The 26,368-nt window shown below is 48.2% G+C and overlaps 1 protein-coding gene across 4 annotated transcripts in view; it reads right to left on the reverse strand.

The window, feature by feature from the left end:
* SEPTIN11 (septin 11) overlaps positions 1–24,994 on the reverse strand; it is a 63,256-nt gene extending 38,262 nt beyond the window's left edge. For all 4 annotated transcript variants that reach the window (XM_054065747.1, XM_054065743.1, XM_054065745.1 and 1 more), the window contains exon 1: positions 24,868–24,994. In XM_054065747.1, the coding sequence (XP_053921722.1) occupies positions 24,868–24,894 (27 nt within the window). In that variant the 5' untranslated portion in view covers positions 24,895–24,994. The remainder of the gene's footprint in view (positions 1–24,867) is intronic.
* Positions 24,995–26,368: the final 1,374 nt, after the last annotated feature.

The following is a 26,368-nucleotide window of genomic DNA, read 5'->3' on the forward strand; positions in this document are numbered from 1 at the left end:
CAGCTCCTCCCTTTCCCCAGCAACGCACCCAAATGCACTCCTGGACTAAAACAGCTCCTCAGCCATCACCAACAGTAACACAGTCCTCAGAGATGCCTTATCAATGCATAGACGAGTCGCTGTATCTGGAAGTGCTAACCTCTTACAAATACGCTAAAAGAATGTTTACCAAGCACTTTGATTGCAGCTTCAGGAACAACAGACAAGAACAGCACATGTGAAATTGCTGATGCAGACTTCTATAGGTACCAGCCAGTCTGCACCAGAAACGCTGCGAGACCTGGGTGTCTAGATGTTCTCAGACATCAGAAAGCTTAAAGACATCTCAAGAAGAGCCTTTATCTTTAAACTCTTCCTTAAGACACAGTCATGTCTCCTCTACTGACCCTTCACTACAGGCAAACCTTCCCTCCTTCTCCAGGTACCACCTGCGTGAGCAGGAAGTGACTCAGAACCTCTAGAACTGTACACTAACCCCTACAAAAACAGTAACCTGAACAAGTAAATGCTTAGTGATTGAGAAGGATGCCAATCACTTTACTCTTTGCAGAGTGACCTACAACTATCTTGCAGATGCTGTTACCAGTTTTAACTCTAGCAGGGTAACGGGAAGGGGTAAGTAAATCAGAGAGAGACCTCCATAGGCACAGCATCTCCTCCATACCAGCACCAGAAAAAGATCAATTGCCAGGGCCACACATCCTGGTGCTCTTAATTTTAAGGGGGGAAAAATTGCCTTTCAAACTTTTGCCTTTTGCAATCCCAGAGCCCTGTCAAGTCTACTTCCAATCACTTTTTCCTTACACACAGCTCCTGGTGGCAAAGTTTTTTTAGGGCAAGCAACACTGTAGCAGATGCTCTATAGCAGACAGTGGGTTTGCCTGGATGGAATTTAGCGAAGCTTTATAAAACAGTTTGGCTGACAGGGCACGTGCAAGGACAGAATCAGCTCATTCCTCCTAAGCCACGGTGGTTTGGCACAGCTAGCAGGAATAAGGGGAAACATTTTCCTCAGTGGAGTCAGCAGCTGTGTACAGATGGGGAGATGGTTACAAAGGTGAGTCTCATGGTTCGAAATGCATCGCGTCTCAGACACAGCACAAAGCAGAGCTGTGTCCTCATACTCCAGAAGGTGCCTGGAAGCTGATCAGAGACAAGGCAGAGTTGCTTTTCTTCTGGGTAGAAAAAGAAAACATCACTCCTAGAAGTCTGAGGAGAGGGGGTCTACAAGGACACCTGCATCTATTGCTCCGGTCTGCTCTCCTCGCTTAGGACTTAACTATCATGACTGCTGTCCCTCCAACCCAAGCAAGCGCCTGGCTGAGCCCCTTCTGTTTTAAAGGTGCTGAAAAAGCATTCCCCATCAGCCCCTCCTGGCCACTGCTCCTGGCAGCCAGGGGTCACTTTCACACGGCCTCCCAAGAGTTAAAGAAAACAAAAACGAGCCTCAAATTCAAGTGGGGAAAAATGTTGGTATGCAAAATATCGAGCTCAACCACAAATATGAAGCAAGTGTTTAGTTATTTGAGGCCACACGACTTCGGAGGCACCTTTAAGAAAAGCTGAAAGCTTTTATTGTTGTCAGCAGCTCAGGCCAGCCACATTTTTGTCCCATTACCAGACGCATGTTCCCGCATTTCTGAAGTAATCTTAAATGCTGCATCCAAAACCAGGGACCTCAGAGATACTTGATACTACTCAGGCAAAAAGGTGGCTCAAGAAAGACCAGTGAGCAAAGAAGCAAAGAGCAGTTGGCAAGAGATGAATCTATCGTACCTTCGCCCTGGGTTAACCCAGAGAGTTGGGGTTCCTGCCAGCAGGGTGCAAAGCATGCCCAAGCACCTGTGCCCGAGCCAAGTTCACTGTTTAAATTCCTGAAACAGCATCTACATCCCCCATCCCTTTCCTTATACAGACTTAAGCGATAATTAGACTCTCAATTCTTAAAACAAGAAAACTCAAGAACAGCAGTACGGGGACACACACATAAAAAGAATTAACAATTCCTTAAAGCCCTCTCCTTACTATAGCTAGCGCAGTCATGCCAAAACAGCCCATCGCAATCTGTTAATCAAGAAAGGAAGGATTTCTTTGTTGTTGTTTTAGGTTAAGATAACAATCAGTGTCACCAGCAGATGAAGGGAGTTCCTGTCTCCATGCTTCTGGTGCTGCCTCTCTGCAGACTCCCAAAGATGTCTCTGCAAGCTACTGTGGAGGGGTTTTTTTGCCGCCCTTTCTTTCCCTTCTGCTTCAACAGGGAGAGCAGACCCCTTTGGAAGACATATCCCCATTCTGTAGAATAAAGCGATGAAGACCCTCCAGAGAAGCAGGCAAGCCGGACAGCTGACACCGCCTGCAGTGACTCACTGCCTCTCAAGGGCTGGCCCTTAGTAAACCATCACCATCTTCCAGGGTAAAAGCTGGCATCGGCTGTAGTTGCTCAAGGGCTCACAGCTTCTCAAGAGAGCATGTTTCATTCCTTAAATCCCCTGCCCCAGCCATCTAAAATTGCAAGGAGCTACATGTCCCTACTCCCAGGAACAAGAAATACCAAAATGTTACACAGTCGGCTCCCTCGCCCAGTAACCATGGAGGTAGCAGGGAAGATAGCAAGGATCTCCTCAGATGTGCCGATTTTTCCTTTTAATCCCAGAGAACTGGGATAGCAGAAAAGGTTATTCTGTGGGAGGAAGGCTGGAAAACAATTTGGCCAAAGCGGCAACCAGCAGCAGAAGACTGGGAATGGGAGGTGTGGATCTCCTCAGATGGAACATTGCTTTATAGACACATGAGGTTTTATCCTGGGAATTGCCAGCAAAGGAGGCTGCCAGTGGAAAGCAGGGATTTCCCTGAGGAGATGTCCTCAGAGACTGGGTGATTCTGGACATTCTTACACTAGCACAGGCAACATTGTGCATAAGTGATGGGGAAGGAAACATGGTCTCTCCAAGGCTGGCTCCCTTGTGATCCGCAGGATGATGCTGGGGACAGTGAGCAGGAATCACAAGCCAGCCCGTGCCTGCCAAAGGAAAATTGACCCAAGTGAACCCCCTCTCCCACTACCAGCTTCCCCAGCACAGAGACAGCATGGGGCGGAAAGCAGAAGCCCCATCTCCCTGATCTCTGCTGCCAAATATCCTGGTTGCCAGAGGCTGGCAATTACAAGTCACAGCCTCTGCCACGCAGCAAGGACATACTCCGCGCAGCCAATCGAGCCGCTGCTGTTCCTGCACCTCCAAAGTAAGTCTGGCCAGGAGGCAAGGGGAACTGCTTACATTGGCAAGCTGCAGCAACTCAGCAGGAGGATGGAGAAAAAAGGATACAATCGCATTCTTCTGGGAAGAGGGAAGTCAGCAAAATTTGACAATTCAGAACTGGCTGTAGAGAGTGGGAACGAACATTTGTCTTCCAGGCAAAATGTTTGGCTAAAGGTCAGCGCAGGCTCAGAGCACTAACAGCTCCATTTGTGCCAAGAACCGACATGAAAGACATTTTCCTCCATAGGTTTCCAAAAACCACGGACCTTGCTATTTGGAGTAAAAGTATCTAACGCCTCTAACAGCCCCTGATGTCACAAACTGCTAACCAGCAAAAACAAAAGCTGGACTTTAGGGCTGATAAGGACCATATGTGCATTCCAGCCAGGCTTGTAAACTCACTGAAGGGAAGGAAAAAATTGGAGAGAGGAAGGAGGGAAGGAGGAAGGGGGGGAAAGAAAGACATAATGTGACAAACAAGAATGAAGACCATGCAAAGGCAGAGCCCAATGAGAACCAGATGCGCTTTGCTTCTCAGGCCAATCTGTCTCCTGACAGGACAACGTGCAACTAACTGCCTTTCTGGCCACTTGGATGAGGCTGATAAAATCAAATGGGATTTGTTATTCACTACCAGGCTCCCCAGGCTGAGATGATCCCTTTCTGTTTCAAAAATGGCCCGCGATATATTGTGATTTCCCCCCTTTTTGTCTTCTGAATGGCCACATGCAGGGAAAAGCAGATACATCCCTTCAGCAGCCCCAGCCAGCCTCTCAGCCAGGCACAGCAGAGAAGCCTGGAGGCTTCTTCAGACCAGCCCCTAAGGAAATGTTTTCAGCAAGGACTGAGGATGGCAGCCCAGTGGAGCACCAGCTGCTGCAGGGCTATCTGGCACACGAGTTGGTCTGGGACACTGGGCCAGTTTACACCAGCAAGCATTGGAGAAAGTGGGGTTTTTGCTAGAGTTGAGAACGTGTAACCTTAACAGTCAAAACCAGACCAGCAGGGCTAACCAGGAGATAGCCAGAAGGCACACTGATATACGGACATCAGAAATACTTTTTTTCCCCACAGCTCTTCTGCCCTTTTCCAGCCTTTCTGGCTCTGCAGTCCCACAGCACCACAGACACAGATGTAGTCCAGCAGGACAGCAGAAAGGAAAGAGCCAACAAGAGCCGTTTCCTCCTGTATTCCACCATCATGTGCTTGAAATAGCCTTGAAACAGCTGCAGCGAAGGGTGGTAAATAACTGGATTTCTACTTTGCTAAATATCTTTACCTGGAGGCACAGCACAATGTGGGACTTGACACAGAGGAAAGGGTCATGTATGAACTCAGCAAAACTTCCAGTCACACTGATGCTGAGAACATTTGCAGGGAGCTCTCTGGGACACCAATCCTGGGCACAAGGAGGTAGAATTAACACCAACCTGGGAACTGAGTAGCTGATCCCATCGTCCAGTGTTCCTTAAACCTTCCCCAGGCTTCCACTAACTCCAGTCCAGTTCAACACAACCAGAGCAAAACACAGGGTCTTTTAGAAAGAAAAGCAGCCCATAAGGCTTGCTTATGAAACTGTAACAAGGCAGCACTGTTCCAGTACCTGAATCAAATTAACGGCCTTTCCAAACATAAAAGGCAGCAGCTTTCCTTATGAGGCAGTGCAGGCTCAGCCCGGCAGGGCTGGCTTGTGGTTCCTTAAGCCTGTGTTTTCTTTCCTGAAAAACCACAGCCGCACATCAAGGGCATATGTTGTCAGTTCCTATTCAGCAAGCTCCAGGACTGAAAGGTGCCCCATATCGTGCTCTGGATAATTAATTAGCCGTGGGACTTACTACCCTGATCTGCGTTAATCCTGTGCCCTGCTGGCTTGCTCTGAGACAGGTGGGGGACACCATGGCACAATGCTGCCCAGTGCAAACCCCATTTCCAACTAGGGCATGCAGAGCAGTGGATATAAAGGCACAGAACTTAAGGTCATTTATAGTCTGGACTAAAGAGTTCACCTTTGTCACAGTAATTATCTTTGTATCAACATCCTAATACAAGGATAGCAGATGTACATACATGATTTCTGCAATGCCCAGGTACCACCACTGGGTATGAGCAGGTCTCAACTTAAAAAGCCCATCATTCAGCTACGTGATTTCACATGGTCAGGGCACTGGCAACTTAACCTGGGCTTGCAGTTACTGGAGGACCTAAATGAAACAGGACAATGTACTGCTTAGAAAATGCCCATCAGGACTTTTAGGGTCCCAACAAGTGGTAGAAACTCACTGGAATTCCTCAGGGAAACTTTACTGGTCTAGCACCATCGGAAGAGTTGAAGCAGCATCAACTGCATAGAAAGAGCTGACTCACCATCTCTTCTTAAATTCCTGCTACCTGCACATGCATTTATGACAGTAAGGATATTCAATAAAAGGCCAGAGAAAACATTTCAGATTTCAACAAGTTCAGTGTTTTTACTCTCACTACTAATGCATAAACTGGAGTGTACCTCTGACAACGTAATGCAGGCAACAACAGCATAGCAGGAAAACCAAATTTTAATGTGTTCATGGCACAGTTTAATTTTCCAGTTGTTAAGTCACAGCTCTCACATCTGCTCATAAGGAAAAGGATACGTGCACAGCCCCTTATGGTACATGAAGCTCTTCTAGGGCGCCACAGAAGTCATCCATCATTAATAAGAAAAGGTCAGCAATCAAAGAATATAGAGGATTACAAATAATGTGGTTTGCCTTAGTGTGCAGTTTCCTGTCTTCAGCAGGAGCCAAAGTGGAATTAAGTTGAACTGAATCTGTGTGCAGAGGAAAAGGTCAAGGTTTATTGAATTATTTAGCTGGCAATCTTGAAACATTAGTCTGTAGACTTCAAGCTCTCACCCCACTCAACAACATTCCCTGCTTGCCTTCAGCAAGCCTTCATTTTCCTGCCTTTAACAGGGAAAGTCTACACAAAAAAGTTCATAAATAGGACACAGCTTCAAGGAGCAATTCCCCATTTCAGCTCAAGTCCTTCCTTCCCTCCACCTCATTAATTCCAAATTTCTGTGGTCGCCTTGAAAGACTGTTTTGTCTTTCTGAAAACCTTAATTGGCCAGAATTCTTCCTGAGGAAAGCCCATCAGCTTGAGGTCCACGACATAGTCATAACAGCGGTATCATTCAGAAGAGATGGGACCAAAAGGCTGCTCTGCTCCAGGCTTTTTACCTCCTGTGTGTTTTGCTGCGCTGATAGGCTGTTGCAGACAATTCAGATTTCTGGACGCAACAGGCAGAGCAAGACAAAACATTTTTTGCACATACAGCCAGCAGACAGGAATGTTCCCACAGTCCTCTTCACATCCATCACTTGCAGGGGGCAGGATCACCCAGGCATTTAATGAGTGCTACAATCCTGGTGATGCTCCAAGTCATAAAGAACCCCCAGACAGAACACCGGCAACTGCCCAACATAGCTTCAAAACCTTTGAGCTTCATAAATGTGTAAGTGATAGCTAAATAAACATTCACATGACCGGAAGAAAGGAATAACTCTCTAGGAATCCAAGAATGAGCTTTGCAGCTCCAGTTTTTGGGTTGTGGCGGAGATAAGCCCTTTTACTTCAGAGATCTAAACCAATTCCCATAAACACAAAGAGTCCCACTCTGCCGCAGACCTATTTTCTGCGCTAGAATTCACATTGAACTATTCCTCCCCAAACATCAAAAAGCAAAAAGGCTTTCCTTGCTCTCTAGTTGCTTGTCAAAGTAACACAACATGGAAGACACTACAGAAGAGTCCCCACCAAAGTGTAGGCCACCAAGGCCTTTTACACCGCACAGCCAAACTCCCTCCTGGAGCTGAACATTTCTGTCCTCTCCAAAGCACATGCCCAGTCTCCACTGCAGAGGCCAGCAAGGAAATCCAGCTCTCGTGACTGTTTTGTTGCCTGGTCCAGATGAGCCAGCTACACAGCCAGAGCGATGTTCCACCAAGCGGATGTCTCCAAAACGGAGGCGAGAGACTTGAAATCGCATCTCCTGCTCGAGTCAGCCTGGGCAGCCCCAGCCAGCACTGAAGTAGAGAAAACACCACTTTTTCTCCCTGTCCCCTGCAGCCCCCATTAGACCTCCATGATTGCTGACAGAAAAGCATGGGTACAATCAACTTCATCTGCTAATTAACTCAGGAGGAGACTGTGACAACAAGCAAGTGAAGACAGCCCAAATCAAGCAGGCTACCTACCATCTGGAACAAGTCAACTGGAATGAGGCTTTGCAGACGCTACAGCAAATGCAGAGAAACCTTGTACTGCCTCCCTGCCCTGAGCCACAGGTCAATAATCTAAGGGGATTTCGGTGTTACCAACAGGCATCAGCAAGAGAGTCCTGCAGCCCTGACTGCTCTCACCTCACGCTTCACCGGCTGCAGGTCACCCACAGGCAGGGATCAAATGACAGCAATACTGTTTCCTCCCTCCCCCAACCCCTCCAAGCGTTCTCGCCTGCAAAGGTGGCTCAGGCAGACACTATCACCCTAAAACAAGAGCGGGGTTTTCCTCCAGGAGACGAGTCTGGGAACTTGGCACAGCAGGGAGGGATCCTTCCCCCAGTTACAGACAGCGATAGCATTAGGCTTGTCTGACAAGTTTCTTTTGCAGCGACCTATTTTCCAAACACCTCTATTATTCCTGGGGAATAAAAGATTTTCATTGCTGCCACTGGGAATATATTATAAAGGCAATGAGGCCGCACACAGCTCATCAGATGCACCAGGCTCTTGAACTGTTTGTGCAGCTTCCACCCCGGGGCTGGATCCCGGCACGAGGCAAGGGGTTTGTGCCAGCACAGAGGGGAGGGGGTCCACGTGCAACCCTCGGCTTGCTAAGACACGCACCAGGAAAACAGCGCCTGCACCAGCCTCTCAACCCCTGCTGCATGCAATTCCCAGCACTTCTGGCAGAGCCTCCGAGCCTCCCCCGTGCCCCCTCTTCTCAAGCACAGGCAGCACTCACACGGCTCCTGGCTGTGGTTTACCTCTCAGCCTCTGAAAGGCCAAGCAAGCTTTCCCACCAGACCAAGCTCAGAACACACCAGAAACTGCAATTCCCACAGTCACTTCAGCTTTCCTTGCTCTTTATACAAGCTGTGATGATTCCTTACCACAGCTTCCTTCACAGCGAGGTGCTTCTCGGCAGGAAAAGACATGGTTTAGGGCAGCCACAGAACTTAATTTCTGAGGGCTACAATTTTATCACCTTGAGTAAAAGTAGCAACTTTGTCTGTGTGAGACGTGTCTAGAAGGGAAAAGCTGCACAGGAGAAAGGAGCTGGAAGTCTAATAAACTGTGGGATTCAGAATAACAAAGAGCCACACAATTTGCCTTTATTTTCTTGTGCCTTTACCCTTAGCCAGACAGGAACAGCTACTGAGGCAATTGAAATAAAGCCTACCTGAGCTGGGGGAAATCCAGGCCTTAACTTAGCAAAACACAGGAGCACAGACAAACCTGTCATTTTAAAACCTCTGTGGCTACACCCCCACCTGACTTGAGTGCTGCAAGAAAACCAAGAGGTTCGGTATCCTGAACTGACACCAGTTGTTAGTTAGCAGTGCTCAACAATACTCATAAATGCAAGCCAGAAGAATAACTGTTCACTAAAATCTACACAAAGTCCCAACACCAATTTTACACCAGCACTGTACTGCAGAAATCTCTGAAGTCTGTAACAAAGGCAAATTTCTGGCTTAACAAACAGCTAAGTCACAAGTGATAACCCACTAGGAGAAGAACAGGGCACAAGCGTTACAAGCCTCGTAATCCATCATGCAGACCAGACACCCAGCTTGGAGAAAGACTTTCCTCCAAACCACACAGTGCTGGCAAACGGCAGTTTCCTATCATCAAGACTTTCAATCAGATTTATTAGTTTAATCCTAATAATGCAAATAAAGCCAGATGCAGAACTGACATACGTCACTACATGTGGCAACATCTGCCCATGAGCCCCCTTCACCTAAGCACAAGCCAGTACAGTTACCCTTTTCCTTCTTTCCCATCCTCTGGAAACCAAGCCTGTTTGGTGCTACCAGGCTGGGAGTGCAAAGGGGACAAGGCTGGCACAGGGGCCATTCCAGTAAGGGATTTCTTTCCCAATAAAAGCTGCTTCTGTACTTGTACCTAGTTGGAGGTCTTAGCACTTGGCGCCAAACAATGTTTGCCGTGACGGACTTTGAGGAGTCACAGTTCCTTCTCTCTCACAATTCAACCCCTAGCAGAGGGGCTGCAAATCCCCCTGTTAAGAGCAAGGGCTTTGGAAGCTCAAGTGATACCTGTAAGTCACACTCTGCTTCTCCTTTCTTCACGCCACTCTCTGCAGTCAGATGATCAGTGGTTAGGACCCTGCTTACGAGGTGAAATGCAAGAACACCCATGACTGCCAGCTTAAGAATTCAGAGAGGGCTGGCATAAGCAAGGAGAGAGCAAAGCCTGTCACGGCCCAAGGAGCTGGTTGCTTTGAGGCCCAACACAACTCCCGGCCACCACAGAGCACCCTGGAGGCTCAATGTGCTGTGGGCGTGAAGCACAGCTGCTACGCCAGACCAGGTAGACACCAGCCATCATTAGAGGCTGTGCTCGCTCCAGGCAGTTTCGCATCATACAGCCTGCAATCTGCTTGCACATCTCTCAAGCTCAGCACCATCAGTGAACATCCCCTGCAAGCTCCTAAGCTGCACATCGAGATTTAGGGGGAGGAAATTCATTCTTTAAGAGATGAGACTAATCCCACATTTAGCTTCCCACAGACACCAGTTATGCATCAGCAGTCAGGAACAGACAAACCGCCACATCAAATTCCTGGGGCTGGGAAGGGGGAATTCTCTTCAAGACTCGCCATTGTGAAATGGAAAACAAGTAAATGCAACATCAAGGTCCTGCACTTCCCCCAGTAGATCCAGATTCTGTCAGCTCCTAACCCTTCAGCCAATGATAAGTTTACATCAGCTTGGCTTTTCTGGGCCAACGGTTTTAGTTTTGCCCTAGGAAAAGGGACATAGACACTCAAAACCAAAAAAGCCAAACAGTAACAGCGTCTAAACACACAACGTAAGGAATTAAGCAAGGGAAAAACATTTTTCTTTTTACTAAGTTCTCTTACCACTAAGCGTTATTTGAACAACTACATCTAGAAAACAAGACCTCCTAAGAAAATGCTAACAGCGTTTCTACAAACTCACATTTGTGGTTGAACTCCAGAAGCTAAGTAAATGCATCCTATAACCGTAAAATACTTTTCTTACTCACAAATAATTCTGAGACCTTGATCAAAAACCTACTATCAACTTGAGGGCTCAATGCTGCAGTCACACAAAGTTGATTTCATCAGGAAAACAACACAAAAACACCAAACAGAAAAAGGCAAAAAATCCCCTATGACCTCAGGAAGGAGGCTGCACACCAATCTGACCAAAACCACAAGGTTTTCCAGCACTAAAAGTCCCATGGTCAGCAAGTTTGTTCTCAGGAAACAGTCTCCAGGAACACCTCTGGCATCACCCAAGCAGGGAGCTGAAGAAAGACGCTGCAGTTACATATTTAACAGCACAGAAGAGCGAACTGATCTATAAACTTGAGGGAAGCAGCCATGTATTGACAACACCATATATACTTAATCAAATTAATTCATTTAATGATGGATAACCACCTATTAGATACTGCTATGTTCCATGGGGTTTTCACAGGACTATTCTAACCTCCCTCCGATAAAACAAAGAGTGCCCATAACCTGGCAGCAGGTTCATCATCTGGCCTGTCATCCTGTGGGTTATGCTGGCAATTTGCCCTGTTCCAGGTGATTAAGAGAAAAGGGGTGCCATGGCCTTTGGCGGCACTCAGGAACAACGCAGGTTAGCAATTACAGTTCTCATTCATATCTCTGGGCTCTGGACAGCAGACCCAAATCTAACACACAGCTTTTACACCTTCTGACCTGCTCAAAGCATGGAGACTTGCACCTCAAAAACGGAGGAGACTTGCCATCCAATCCCTGGATGTTTTCTCCACGCTTTACCATCCGTAAGGGGGTTGCGTTTGGTTCCCCCCCCCTCCTCCAGTTTCAGGAATAGCTTTTCTATAGCTATTTTTCCAAAAGCTCTCTGCCCCAACATGGTTCTGGCAGAGCTGTGTGTGCAGTGATCTTGTGACTATGTCCAAGCTCCAGAACATCTGAGGATTACGTTGCATTTCAACTCAACTGCTAGAAACACAGACATTTGTGACAAAAGAGACAGCAAGTATGCACACACCTACTAGGAGCAACACTTATCCTGGTAACAACAGGAGATGTTTCCATGGCAAGCAAATGAATAAGCCCCAGGAGCACAGCAAACAAGTTATCCGAGGCTTCTGCAAGCAGCAACCACTAGCGCAGCCCAGTCTGGACAGACCCCAGGTATCCTGCAGCCAGGAGGAGTGGTGCTCCTCACTGACCACACAACCATGGCCCCAGCCTGCTTTGCTAAAACTATGGGGTAGCTGCAAATGTCATTTTTCTTCCTCTGAAACGGGACATTTACTGGCAATGCTCTGCTGGCCATAAACACTTCGTTGTGCTTCCCAGCACCACAGCTCCGCCAGGAAAGGGCCTGCAGTAAAAATGCTGTTTGGTTATCAGTTTCTTCACAGAAAGAGAAGACCCTGTGCGTTACAGCCAACACTTACGTAAAAGACTATATGCTTTTGGGGAACATAGGGTCTTTAACTGTAGAACAGTGAACTTGCATTTGAGCTGGTCGTTGACCCCCCATACAGGCGATGACAATGTTCCTATTGCTTCCACAACGAGCTCCTGTCACTGGTATGGCCAGTAGGGTGGGGCAGCGCTCTGCACTAGCCACTTCCCTACAGGTGACAACACCACCTGAGCTACAAAATTGCCAAGTGCCCCCTCTCAGGCAACTACATCCTGCCCACCCCTATGGGTCTTTGAGGGGTTTCTGCTGGACAACAGCCCCGCCTCTGTGAGCAAACCTCACACAGGAGTTGTGCCCTCCTGTCCATAAGCCATGTCTCCTCCACTCAGAAGCTCAGCGATGAACCACAAAACATTCCTGGGCTATGACAACACCGAAATACCTCTGCAGAAGGCAACTACTCCAGCTGTTCAGATGCAAACATTGCTTTATCATGTGACCATGTTTGGAGCCACACCAGGTATGGCAGAGGAACTGTGGCAAGTTTCCTTTGTAGCCTTCTGTAATCATTCTCAAAGCAACAAAGGCTCTCGCAGCTGAATGGTGGACACGAACTGTTGCAAAGAGATAAGAGTGAGACACTGGGAGGGCTTGCAAAGGAGTAGTTATCATCTAAGGTGCTTCCCAGGTGCGAGGATGCACTTTGTTATTAAAACCAACATGAGGGGGAAATACCACACTTTCCTGGTGTTTACAGCCCTGCCAGAGCAGCCAGATGAGCAGAGAGCAAACCACAATTAGTGGGAGGCAGGCACTGACCCTGCCCTACACTGCTGTCAAAGGCTTCCCATCCGCATACCAAGGCTCCCAACTGCCTTTGTGACCTGGACCTTTGGCTTCTGGTATCTCGGTCCTGCTCTGCCTGCCGTGTTGCGACAGTTTAATTAAAAGCAGGAGGCTGAAAAGCTGGAAACATGCAGGGAGTGCTGCTGGGCTCACATCTGGCTCATGACTTCAGTGACAAGGCAAGGCTCTCATCACTTCAGTGGCAGAAAAGGCACCCAACACCAAGCTCCCAGATCTCTAATGGCACTGAGGTGCTTTGCAGCAGTGAGATCAAGGCACTTGGCATTTACTCAGACAGTCCAAATACTTGAAACAAAGGAACTGATGGAGATATTGAAAAGGCTGCTTGGGAAAAGATGGTAGCTTCAAACTCCCTCCCTTTGTTACCTCCCACTTCTTATTTGATGTGTAAAGAATACTCATGTTTAACACATTTCTACTTACTTCAGAATACCCTGTCTAGAGCCCAGCACTGCTCTGCAGAGCAGCCAGTCTTTAGGAACCACGTGTGACCATTCCAAACTTCACCCAGAGTTAATCCAATGTTGTTTTTCCAGCAGCAGGCCACTGCTCACAAGACCACTGGCAGAGATCAGCAAACTGCTGGCACTCACCCACATGCTCGCTGGAATTGTATTCTGAATTCTGAATTCATTAATTATTCCACCCATAGGCTGCTGCCACATCTATGGATGCCCTGCTAAAAGGTTAAATTGCAGCCAGTATCCAGGAATGCAAAAGCAGTCGGATCCAGGCTTACTTTTAATTTCTGCCCTCCTGTCAAGACTTGTGCTGTAGCAATCCAAGCTGCTGCTTGTAAGAGTCTTTAATTAAACCCACACTTCCAAAGCCATTTCTTGCTACTCCTCAATAACATACAGGACAAGTTGTCTAGCATACTACCCACCTGGACAGTCCAGCTGCCTGGACTTCTCCCAGCCACTCTAGCTGAACACATGCCTGGCAGAACCTAAAAACTTGAAATCTTACAAGTACAGACAATACAAATAGCACTCCACTTTGCCAAAAAACATAGCTCAAAGACAACTTTTGTAAGGGAAGAATGGAATATTTTGCAAGGGTGTTTCTCCAAACAATAATAAGCAAGAAGATTTGCCATTAGCTTGCATGTCCTGCAGTTACTTAATGTTGTTCCTTCGTACACTCTGATTTCTCTTTCCTCTCTAAGTAGTATTACTCTAAAGAAGTGTGATCTAGAGCCCAGTTCCATACTAGATCCCAATCTCAACTCCATTTTTTTCCTGGAAGCACCAGGATAGGCAGCAAGCCACATCAGGTGTAAGCGAAGCACTGAGCTGTTCAGCGTAGCCAACGAACAATGCCAGCACAAATCCCCTAACAGCTAGGCTGGAGAGGACCGTGGAGCAAGAACAACTCTGACAGATGAGCAAGGGTGCTGCCAATTGAGCAGGCTCCACCACGCTGCACTTCATCTCTCTGCGGCAGCAAGGCTTTAAAGACCTGACAGAGCAGGTAAATCCTGCCACAACTTTCTGGAGCCAAACCTAAGGATTCGGGAAGACAAACATACCCAAAGGCAAATTCAGCTCACTGCAAGCAAGCATTTCCTGCAAAGGACTAGGCAAGATTAGTTCACATGAAGGAGCTTCCTGCTCTGACACGCTCTACAACTCCAAGTGCTGCAGACCTGCTTATCCCAAAAGTAGGGCACAATTCCCATGTGCAGGGCATGTTTTTGCCCTTGGCTCGAGTCATTTAATGAAAGATACTGAAGTAAGTGACCTGCTACTGCACATTCCCTATTAACACTGCAAAGGCTGGGATAGAGTGGTCTCCATGCATGAAGCCATAAGCATCATCACATGGGTTGCATATACCCTAGAGGAGCTGGGGTCTGACAGGTAAATAACTGCTCCAGGAGCCTGGCAAGCCTTTGGAGATGAGGATAACATTCAGCTCTTCCTCTCCCAGTTGTCCAGAAAAGAGCTGGGTTCGCACATGCAGCATTGAGGCATGTCATGGTACCAACACAGCACACGCGCCTGGTCCTACTCAGGCCAGCACACATTTACCCCAGGAGAGTCAGTGCAAGCAGGAGAATAGCCTGTCCTTGGGTGCATGATGTTTTTACATCTCCTTGGGCCACTCAGTAGCCCCAAAAGGTATCAGTACTTAAATCTCAAAAGCAGGCTTGTGCAGTCTTCTTGCATAGAAGCCAGGACAGTACCCATCCCAGACATTCCCATCCTCCCTCCCACCATGCAGTGCCACTGAACCTGAGATGCTGGGCCATGACCCTCCTCTGTAAGGCACTGCATTGAACCAGAAATACCAGGTCCCCTACCCTGAACAGCTCTCAACTGCCAATATATATTATAGAATCACAGAATGTTCTGAGCTGGAAAGGACCCACAAGGATCATAAAAGTCCATCTCCTGTCCCTGCACAGGACAACCCCAATATTCACACTGTGGGTCTGAGGACATGGTCCAAACGCTTCTGGCCTATTGTTAGCCTATTGTCAGCCTTGGTGCGGTGCCTGCTCCCCTGGGAGCTGTTCCAGTGCTCCACCACCCTCTGGGGGAAGAACCTTTTCCTAATGTCCAACCTAACCCTCCCTGGTGCACCTTCCTGCCATTCTCTTGGGTACTATAATTGGTTGCCAGAGAGAAGAGCTCAGCATGCAGAGTCCAGAACAGAACCCATTTACCACAATTCATGTAGATGGGGACAGCACTTGTAGGCTCTTCCCTTGAGACATCTTACTGCGTGTCTTACACAGGCATCAACCACCTATTTCACACCAGACACACTGCTTTTCCACCTGTGTGAACTCTATACTTCACTGCCTGTATGCTGTATCACAGCAAGCCTGCCTGGAATTATACTTCTGGCTTTCTGGCTCATCCCGCTAGAAGAAATCAGGTTGCTTGGGTAGGCTATAAAAAAAAAATATTGCTTTCCTTAGGTTATATTGAAACCAAGTACCGCACATGCCATTGAAAACTGCTTTTTGAGCTGTGCTCCCAGGGAGGCCAAACCATGTGTTCGCTAACAGGCAACAGTCACACATCAGACTACAAGTTTAAATAATGTTTTTGTTTAAACAGCAAAACATATCTGTCTTTGATGTTTAAGTGGTTCTAGCCTACAATAGAGAAATTTGCTGTATCTTAGGAATGCTCTATATGAAAATCACCCTCCATTGCATTTACATAAACCCAGAGGAACAAGGTCAGTAGAGTTATTTGCACTGCTCGCTTTTAAACCTTCCTTGCTTATTGAAATTACTTGTTAAATTTCCTTGAAAACATAACCTGCATATTGCCCTATTTAAATAGTTTATTTCTTTCAAAGTTTTTAAATAAAAGCATAGGACTGTTAACACTTTTAAGCCACAGGAGCTCCCTAGATCTGGTGCAGCAGGGCTGGGTCTGTAAAGGTGACTACGGCCACGTTATCAATTAATTCATTGCAGCTTTGCACCTCACCAGACACAGGAATTACTGTCTGCTTTACCGATGCAAAAAACAAAGGGATACCAAAATGAAGATATGTGCCCAAGACCACCCAGCAAATCAGCAGCTGAAACACTTGCGGTGTGCCAGCTACACAAACCCCAGTCATGCATGGCTCTTCTAATTAATGATCCAATAATGAATAATTGCATAATTCCAAATGCTGAATATGAAAAGGGCTGTTCAGCTGCATTCATGTGGAGCTATCTGGAAACACAAAAGCCAAGGTCCCTCAACACAGCTACTTTTTGGCAATTATATATCAGAAGCCAAACAAAATCATTCAGTGACCATCAACCGTGCATCCCAGAAGACATGGCCTTTCTTCCAGAAGTTGCTTAGTTTCATTCTTCAGCCCAGCTTCTTCGTAACCCAGAGTATCAGAATGGGTTTACGCTGCTTGGTCGAAGAGCTGGCCCAAGGCCAAAGCACAGCCTTCACAAGCCAGTCTTCCCCAGTGCGAAGCAGCTCCCAGTTCCGGTGCAACATCCCACCTCCACTCCAGGGACCAACCCCCCCATCCACTCCCCACAAGACCAGAACATTTGTTTTGCTTATGAGAAAGACAGAAGTGCTCTGCAAGAGCTCACTCAAAGCCGGGAAGGAGGGCTGCCTCCAGACTTCGGTCAGGGACTCGTTTCACAGCTTCTGAAACAGGTCTGGCACAGTGGCATAGCACCTTCTGGGTGCAGGGGCTGGTGGAGAGGCAGCACCCTGACCTTTCTCATGCCCAGTCTCCCTACAAGAACCCCTCATACATCAGCCTTGACACCGAGCAGGTGAGAGGCCTTAGGCCCTACCAAAACCCTCCCTGAAGATGCTCAGCACTTCTCACCCCACTGGGTGCTTAGAGCACTGGCTAGCACCAAGCGCCTTCTCAAAAGCACGATGAAGGGTCCGAATTCCTGACGATTAACCAACCTCTGAAGACGGATTTGAGAGGGCAGGAGGAGTAAAAAACCCCAATAAATTAGGTCAAATTCTCCTGGAAAATGCCAATTACTTTATATATAGCAGACTGCTCTCAGATGTAATTTAATCTCCGCTTGCCGATGTCAGATATTAGCTGAAATTCCCCGCTTTGCTTCATCTGCCATATGAAAGTGCCATGTATTTAATATTAATGGCAAAGATGAAACAGAATGAGACTGGGTTGGCATTTTCTGTGATAAAAGATACTTTGTGATAGAAAAGCCTTCATTTAAAAGCATCAAGGATTTTTCTTGGCTTGGAAAAAACATACAGTGTAGAGGCAAGGAATAAAACCATTGTCAAATGCAATTAAAAATCTTAATCTCCTGATTCTATACGCTAACAAAGGCATACTCGTTGATTCATTGTTTCTTCTGTTAACAACAGCAGCAGCAAGTCAAGTTACGTGGCCACAACCGGGTACAGCTTTACAGAGAAAATTGCTGGCATGAATTTGAGAAATTACTTCCCCTCCACCCCAGTGTCTACACCCTTGCGCCTGCACACAGGGAAAAAGAGTTTCAGAGCATGGAACTCTGACTGACCAAGAAAGACAAGGCACAATCAGACCTGCCAGGCTCAATCTGGACAGGAAACGCATTCAAGGGAGGAAAAAGCAGCAGCCAACAGATGCAGTGGTGAAGTGGTGTGATTTACCACTACAACAAGTCACCAGACAATCCTGCAAAATCCCTGCTCCCCTTGGGGTCTTGATGTGAAGATTTGAAGAATGCGCATATGTTCAGTCCCAGACGGCTGCGTTAAGCCTTATAATCACTGCTAGCAACATACCTGCTCAGAGTACGACAGACTAGTCCTTCAGCTGTAAACGATGAGAATAAGTGAAAAAACTGTTCCTAGTTATTTCATTCAGCAGTTTTTTAAAACATCAGTCTTTACATCTCAAACGACGAACTAAACAAAACCAAAAGACTGTTAAAATGTCATTAGCTAGGTTATTCTAAGTTCATCCAACAAATGCAATTATACTGGTTAAAACAAAAAGACAGAAAAAGAAAAAGCTTTAACCATAGAAGCAGCAAAAGAAGGAAAATCAAGCTAGCCTGCGCACAAGCTTTTTATTGGCAGCCCTGTATGTTTCCTACACACATCTGGAGGATGTGGGGTAATCCATGTCACTGCAGAGATGCCAGGAATGAGTGTCAGTGATAGCCAGATACCTTCACCTTTCCAGGTTACAAATCTCTCCGTTCCAAGCTAGGCTGCTGCCTGCCAAACTCTCTCTGGGAAAAGATAAAGCCAGGACTGTCACTCTGCTACTCTTCATTCATCTGGAAGGTGCCAAAAGCTCCCTGGCTGACTCAGACTGGAGGAGAAGGGTTTTCAAAGGGCCTGAAAGGAGATGGTTTGTGTACGTAGCAACACAAAAGTTTGGCAGTAGCTACAAGCAGGAACCTCTATCTGAAAGAATAAAAGCAGACTGGCTATTCCATCTCTACTGCAGTTTCTGCTCTCATACTTCACTGCGAATCAGGCACCGTGCTTCCCTACGGAAGAGGGAAGTACAAGTTCATGCTGTCACTAAGCCATCTACCAAACTCGCTCTTCTCCCACCTTAATGTTGTTTACAAACAAACACAGTGGCGGCCACCACCAGGCTGTCAGAAATGTAATGCAAGCCATGGTAACGTGCTGAAGTAAAAGCATTTGGCACGCTTGGTGCATTCAACGCATGTCCAGCAAACAGATTCTGCTGAGTCTCTCACTTACGCGGGACATGGTACTTCACATCGCACAGTAAATCCCCTGGTGAAATATCCTCTGCCTCTGGAAAGCACCACAGGCAGTCCCACACAGTCCTGAAAATTCATTTACAGAGATGCCTCTCAGGATTCAAAACAACGTTTCTCCCCCTCCACTCCTATCACGTGAGAGAAGTTAACATAACATCTGGATGACATATATACATGAGACACATGCAGATTTCTAGAAACAATTCCTACCAGAACTGCTGCTATGCACAGGAATTGGTTCTCAGGAGCTGCTGGCAAACTGGGCAATATCTGTGGCAAAACCAAACCGTTTCTAAAACAAGTCTTTCTATACGCTTGTGCCAAGTATTCACGACCAGATCTGGTAAAAAAATAACCTGCAATTATAGTACTTCAATAACATATTTCCAGCAGCTAAATCCCATCTTAAAATAAGTCTGGGATGCAGCAACAGTAACAGAAAATCCAATTAGATAATAGAAAGTTCTTAGGCAGCTATAAGTTGAGATGGAAAACAAATAAATGAAACCACTCAAACTGGTAGCAGCCTGCTCTTAACCATCACCTCACGTGGGATGCTACCAAGGCAAACAAAAAGCCTAACCCTACAAGAAAAACATTCAGTTCTTCCACATCTCCAGCAAACTTCAAAAGCTCTAATTGCAAATTCAGACCCTAAGGCTACTTCGGCACTTCTCTAAACACAGGCACAGTTTGTATTTTTAAATCAAGAATCCCAAAGATGGCTCAAGACTTATCGATTGCAAAGCTCAGCAATGTAACCGTACCAGCAAAATGCCCATATTGGCCTTTGCACTACACGTTTCACGCCAGCACAGTCTATCGCTTATGTTGGATGAGTAGACGGGACAGTCACAGGGAGAAAGCTTGCAGAAGGGCTGAGTGTTGCTAACGGAGGACCACAGGGAGTTTTTTCTCCTTCTCAGGGCTCTTTCTCCACCACCTCACACGATGCCTAGACCTGCATTAATCACACCAGCCTGAGATGGGGATGAAAAGGGCTCTGGCTACTCCTGCAAGTCCTGGCCCACACATGTCTAAAGCAGGCACCATGGCGTAGAGGAAAAGAAATCCATCCGAATGTAGCGAAGCAACCGTTAAAGAGCATCTCTTACCCCCATCTCACCAAATGCATCACATAGCAGCATGCAAACTAGCATTTACAATATAGGGAGATGATCTGAGATGGTTTTTTGTTACCATCACTCTTAACTAAGACCCTGACCTTGGTTCTCGGCCTCTTATCTGGAGCCTTCTCCACCAGTATTAACACTGAATGCTAACGGCCCCGTGGTGTTTGTCTGACCCATTATCACGCATCACTTATTACAGTAGGCTGGAGAGCTGTTCATAGAGCTGGAAGGGAAGGCAGTTAGCTGGCGTACCTAAAATAGCTTGAAGTACTATGGTGGCACTTTTTTTTTTTTTCTTTTTAAATCACCTGGTTGCACTCAACTGCTCTGAGCTGAAACTGCTTCAGTAACTTTTCCTGCAAGAGCCATGGTAGCTTACAGGACTGAAGACTTCAGCCAAACCAGGCCAATGAAGAGGCTGGGCAAGGCAGAAGCATTTGCCAAGACAACTGAAGATCCTGTCCCCTCCTGCCACTGAGCAGCCTCATGACTGTGCTCTCAGCATTACCCCCAGAGGAGGAGGAGGCAGAAAAGCAGTGACAGCCCTCATATCTCTCCAGAGCAGGCAGCCAGCCAGTAAAGCCACCTCTCTCAGGGGCTGGGAAGGGGACCTATAAAACATGCCTCAGGTCTGAGTACATCTTTTACTTCTCAGGTTCACGCTGCTTGCTTAATCAATCCCCATCATTATTTCACAGGCTCTGCTCAGACACCAAAATTGATTCCCCATGGCCTTGTCTACACACAACAAGGATTTTCCAAGTATCTTCATCAGATCTTGACTCCAGGTCAGCTCACTTCATGCTGGGCTTTGGAAAAGCCCAAACCCCTGAGCTTGTAGTGTGCTGGACACACAACCTACCCCACGACTAAGGCTGTGCTGAAAACAAGGCAAGGAGGAGGCAGGTTCCCACCATTGTTAACATCAACGGGAGCAACAAGAATTGTCCGAAAGCATTTCCTACTGCAGGCAAGGCACCAAGGTGAATAGAGGAAACAAAGAGTTCACAAATTAAAACACAGTCCTGTGTGAACCACCCAGGTCTGTTTCCCTGGTGGAGGCAGCTGAGCCAGGTCAAGCCCCAAACCCTACACTTGGCAACTGAAAGCAGGCAAGGAAGTCAGACCCCACGCCATTTCAAGCAGCCCCGGCAGTGCCACCCCAGCCCATACCACCACCATGTTCACTGGGAGGAGAGCATCAAGCCCTGCGATGCTCCCCAGAGGATATGCAAAAGCAGAGTCATCTCAGCCTTGCTTGTAGAGCGACAAGTTGCAAAGAAGCCAGGGCACTGCTGACCTGTGCCTGGAGCACAACGATCCACTCCTGGCCCAGGGTCCACATTCGACCTGTCTCATCCCCAACCTCACTCCATCTCAGCTCTCCACCCACAACAGCTCTTCTCCCACCCAGTTGTCAGTGAAGATGACCAGACACAGCTAGAAAGAGCACAGAAACACTCAAGGTGGATCCCCTTTCCTAGTGTTCATCTCATTGCCTAAAATCAGTGGGCCTGCTCCAGCCACCGACACGCTTGGCTGTGGTTTTCCAAAGGTGCTGCCACAGCTCTTGCCAACCCTAGTGTGTGCTGGCAGATCTGCTGCTCAGACAAGGATGAAGCACACAGAGGCTTCGGCTCCTTCAGCCCCACTCTACCTTCTTATCTCTCATTCACCTCCCCTCTGTGGAAACTGGCAGTCTCTCATTATCAAGCATTTTTAAAACAAGTGGAAGAATATGCTGTACAGTTGGAATCTTTCAAATAATGTTCTCCATGGTTCCCATTCAAAATTCGTAATCCAGCTTAATTTTCCATCAATTTTTGTTTGACTTGGAGAGGAGTATACATTAGTCTATGTATATGAGCAAATGTTAGCTCTGCTCCTTTAACTAGGCAAGCTATGGTCTGTAAACATCTGGGACAAACAAATAAAGAGAAGGGTAGGGAAGCCAGAGCCCACATCCATGCTCTGAACTACTGAGAAACCATCCAGCATTGGACAAGATGCTGGGAATTAACCCAGGAGGAGGCAGGGGGTCCCCTGTCCAGCACATCTCAACCGTTTCCAGACTGCCAGCAGCTTATCTCCCACTAAGCCTGGACAGAGCCAGCCCAGATGACCATATGCACCCTTCCACACTGATGTATATTTAAGCATATGCGTGGCCTTCATCAGCCAAGAGGTCCCATGGCTGCTCCCAGCACCAATCCTGCCAAAGCTTTGCTTATGCATGCCTTTACATTTACATACCAAGATCAGTCTTAGTAAGTCAAACGAAATTACAGGCAGTACATTCCACATGTGCCCTCACATCTGTGAGATCAGGCCTCCAAATGAAAGCTACCCATCCCACCAGACCACGCCCTGCCTGGCTACAATTAAACACAGACACTTCAGAGTTCTTCACTCAAGTTATTTTTTATGCATGCTTTTACAATTAACATAATGTCATATCCTGCCAGGACGCAAAAGGTTGTGACTCAGGAATGTTATCTTAGTTTTAAGTCCAACTGACTTGCTTTTAGCTTCATTCCCTTTTTTCTCTCCTCACTTATTCCCCCTTCCTTTAGTTCTACCCCTATGGTCCCTCCAACAAGACACCTACTACTCAAACCCCTTATAAAATATGATTATTATGTTGAAAGCTTGATAGGCAAACGTTTATCAGCCATGCCTTGTTCTGCCATGTAACTATTTCCTCAGATTCTGAACCTTCCCCCCCCAGGAACACAACAGCAGCATGCAAAGTGGTAGTGGACAGGATTAGATAAGAAGGTACATGAGATGAAATGCCGCAAACATCTACCGAATACCAGCCCCTTGTCCTTTCTTCTCTTATCACCCCAAGATAAAACCACTCTTCTCCAAAAGCACCGACCCTGGAGGATGAACAGTCTGCCTACCAGCTGCTTATGAGGAAGCTGAATGCCCTCATCCTTCCCTCTCTCACATGGTTTTCCCACTGAGGGATGCTTTACTCTGCAGTCAGTCCCACTGGACTGGACTCAGTGGCACACAGCTATGAATTTACTTTAACTGCTGCAAAACCCTCTGTGGATGCTGTTTTGGGATGGCTTGTGGACATCAATTAACCAAAAACATTGAGAGGCTGTCTAGTGGCATCAGTCGAATATAATGACAGATAAACAAAGCAAAACACATACTCAAGAACAAATTGCAATCGCGTCCTGCAATAAACCACATTCCTCAGCCTATTAATGTTGTGAGGTTGCTACTCTACACAAAGTGAAATAGCTCTGCTGGGCAATACCCTTCAGCCTGCCCTAAAAAACAGCTGCAGTAGTGATTTCAATGAAAGACAAACTTCAATTTCCAAGCACACTTTAGACCTTAAGATCAAGGAATAGTTTCTGAAGAAGCTTTACAAACAGCTGGTATAATTTATAGGTATTCTGTTAACAAACATCAGCTGTTATTTTGCTTAGTAGTATAACTTCTCCACCTACAGTAACACCATCAAGCCCATCTTCATACATTTGCTTTGCCACATCAGAGGAACCAGTTAGCCCTGCGGATCCATAAGCACATAATAAATGCTAAAAGAAACCGTCTCATCCCGCACACATCTTGAGCACAGACCATTTTCTTATTACTAGGAGCAGCCACATTCAAGTCCTCCGCTCATGGGCAACATCTGTTTTACTCGCAAGCACTGAAAAAGTTACTGGGAAGTCGGTCAAATCTCCCTCCCTCCCCTGGCCGATGCACAAAAGTGCGTTCAGGCTGGTCATGGTGGAGTTTCATTCACGTTTCTGCAAGCTGGATGCAAGAAAGGCTTTTTTTTTTCCTTCGGGAACTGCATCTGTTAGTTTTTGTGGGTTTGGCTTCTAGGATTTTTTTTCTCTTTCTCTCTGTAAAGGGGAAATTCTTTGTCTTTCTCAACATGGATGTAATACACTGCCAGCCACCATATCCCAGCAAAACGGTCACGCTGGAAGATGCAAACCATGTGTGCCCCTCCGGAGACTCTCACGCCGGGATTCCCATGAACGTTGCGCGCCGCAGCCGAGCGCCCAAAGCCTTTTCCCAGGGGCTACGGGCACTTCCCCGCCCGGCCGCCCACCCTGTTCGAGGCACAGCCCTCCCAACTCCCAGCTTGTCCCACCCAAGGGAATCGGCGGGGCAGAAACACTCGTGGCAAGCTCGCAGCTAAGCGAAGGGCTCCGGGAGAGGCTGCCCGCCGCCGGGCTCAGCTTCGCTGCAACAAAGACCCGCGGCCCCCCGATACAAGAAGTAGTTACTGTTCGCTATCACTCCTTCCACGGCCCCGGTATCGCTCCCCGCAACGTTCCGCATCGTCCTCCGGGCGCTGCACCCCCGGCATCGCCTCCCGAACACTGCACCCCTGCAACACTCAGCATCACCCCCGGGCGCTGCACCTCTGCAACCCCCAGCATCACCCTGCTGGCACTCTACCCCCAACATCATCCTCCGGCACTGTACCTTCGGCCACCCCAGCATCAGCCTCCGGGCACTGCACCCCCGCCACCATACCCCTGCAGCCTCCAGCATCGCACCCGGGCACTGCACCCCTGCCCATCCCCAGCATCACCCCCAGCACCGCACCCCCCGGCCACGCCAGCATCACCCCGGCAGCGCACCGCTGAAGCTCTCCAGCATCAGCCCCGGCATCGCCCCCCTGAAGCCCTCCAGCATCGCCCCCCGTCGCTGCTCGCCCCGCTCGCCCCCCGCACGCACCGCCGGTCTCCCCACGGCCACGGCCATCGCGGTGCTGTTCGCGCTGCGGTCCCGCCGCCTCCTCTGCGCTGGCAGCTAGCGCTGCAACATGGCCACCCGGCGGGGAGGGCCCATGCGCAGAGCAAGGGGGCCGGGCGGCTAGGCGGGACCCCCCCAGAACCGGCCCAGCCCCGGGGAGAGCGGGCGGAGCCGCCCGGCAGCGCGGGGCGCCCCGAAACCGCGATGGGGCGCGGGGCTGCGCTCAGACCCCGGCACTGATTGCAATGAATCGCTCTCCAAAAGAGCCCTCTGCGCTGCTCTGGTCCCCAGCCCGCTCGCTCAGACTCTTCCCCCAAACCCACCACCCTCTCCAGCACCCTGAAACCAGGCTGGAGCCCGGGGCTGCGCAAACCCCCGGCACCCATTGCCATAGATCCCCCTCGTAGCGAGCTCCCTGCACTGTTCTGCCCCCCAGCCCACCCGCTCAAACCCTTCCCCCAAACTCATCCTCCCGCTCCAGAACCCTGAAAACAGGCTGGAGCCCAGGGCTGTACTCAATCCCTGGCACCAGTTGCAATGAATCCCCTTCCCAGCAAGCCCCCAGTGCTGCTATGCCCGCTCGGACTCTCCCCCCAATCCCGCTCCCCTCTCTGGCACCCTGAAACCAGGCTGGAGCCCAGGGGCTGCATTCAAACCCTGGCACTGACTGTAATGAATCCCTCTCCTAAGGAGCCCCCCACACCACTCTGGCCTCCAGCCTGGCTGCTCACACTTTTCCCCTTCCCTCAAACCCACCTCCCTCTCCTGCAGCCCTGTTGCAATGCCAGGCGAACTGAAAGCAGAGACTCCCTCTTCTCCAAAGGGGCAAGCAAACGATCGGCAAGGTGCTCCTACCACCAGTTCAGTCAGGATGGGGATTGGCAAAGAGGGATTTATAACGGGGAGTCATGCAGGAGCTTCCACAGCTAGGGTCATTTGCCAGTAGGAGCCCCCGATGTACTCATGCAACAAAACAGAGGGCAAAGTTAGGCACCTTGTTCCTCTTGTTTCTCCTCCTTTCCCAGACATGCACACTGTGGTTTTAAACCAGCTTGACCTAGCAAACAACAGTCGTGCCCCTGTGCCCAGCTCCTCTCCCATTCCAGTCAGATTTCCAGGAACAAAGGGATGCACGGCTGGCTCTTTGCTGCTCCAACCCACAAAACAGTTAACAACTTCGTGTTAACCTTAACCTGCAAAGGTGGGACTCTAAATTCAACTCTGCTCACAAGACTTCAACAGAAGCAGCCACGAAGAAAAGACCCTGCTGGGTCAGGTCCTGAGGTGTTTTGCAAGGCATAAACCCCCAGAAGACAGAAACCCGATTCACCACACATGTTGAATTCCCAGCACTACCCTCTTATTTGAACACCCACAGGAACAAAACCAAAAAGCCAAAAGGATAAAAGCTGAAAGCACCTCCTCCAAGTAAACAACCTAGGGGAGTACATAAATAGACCTCAGGGTACACTTACCATTTGCA

This window comes from Cuculus canorus, chromosome 4, assembly GCF_017976375.1.
Source record: "Cuculus canorus isolate bCucCan1 chromosome 4, bCucCan1.pri, whole genome shotgun sequence".
Lineage (NCBI taxonomy): Eukaryota > Metazoa > Chordata > Aves > Cuculiformes > Cuculidae > Cuculus > Cuculus canorus.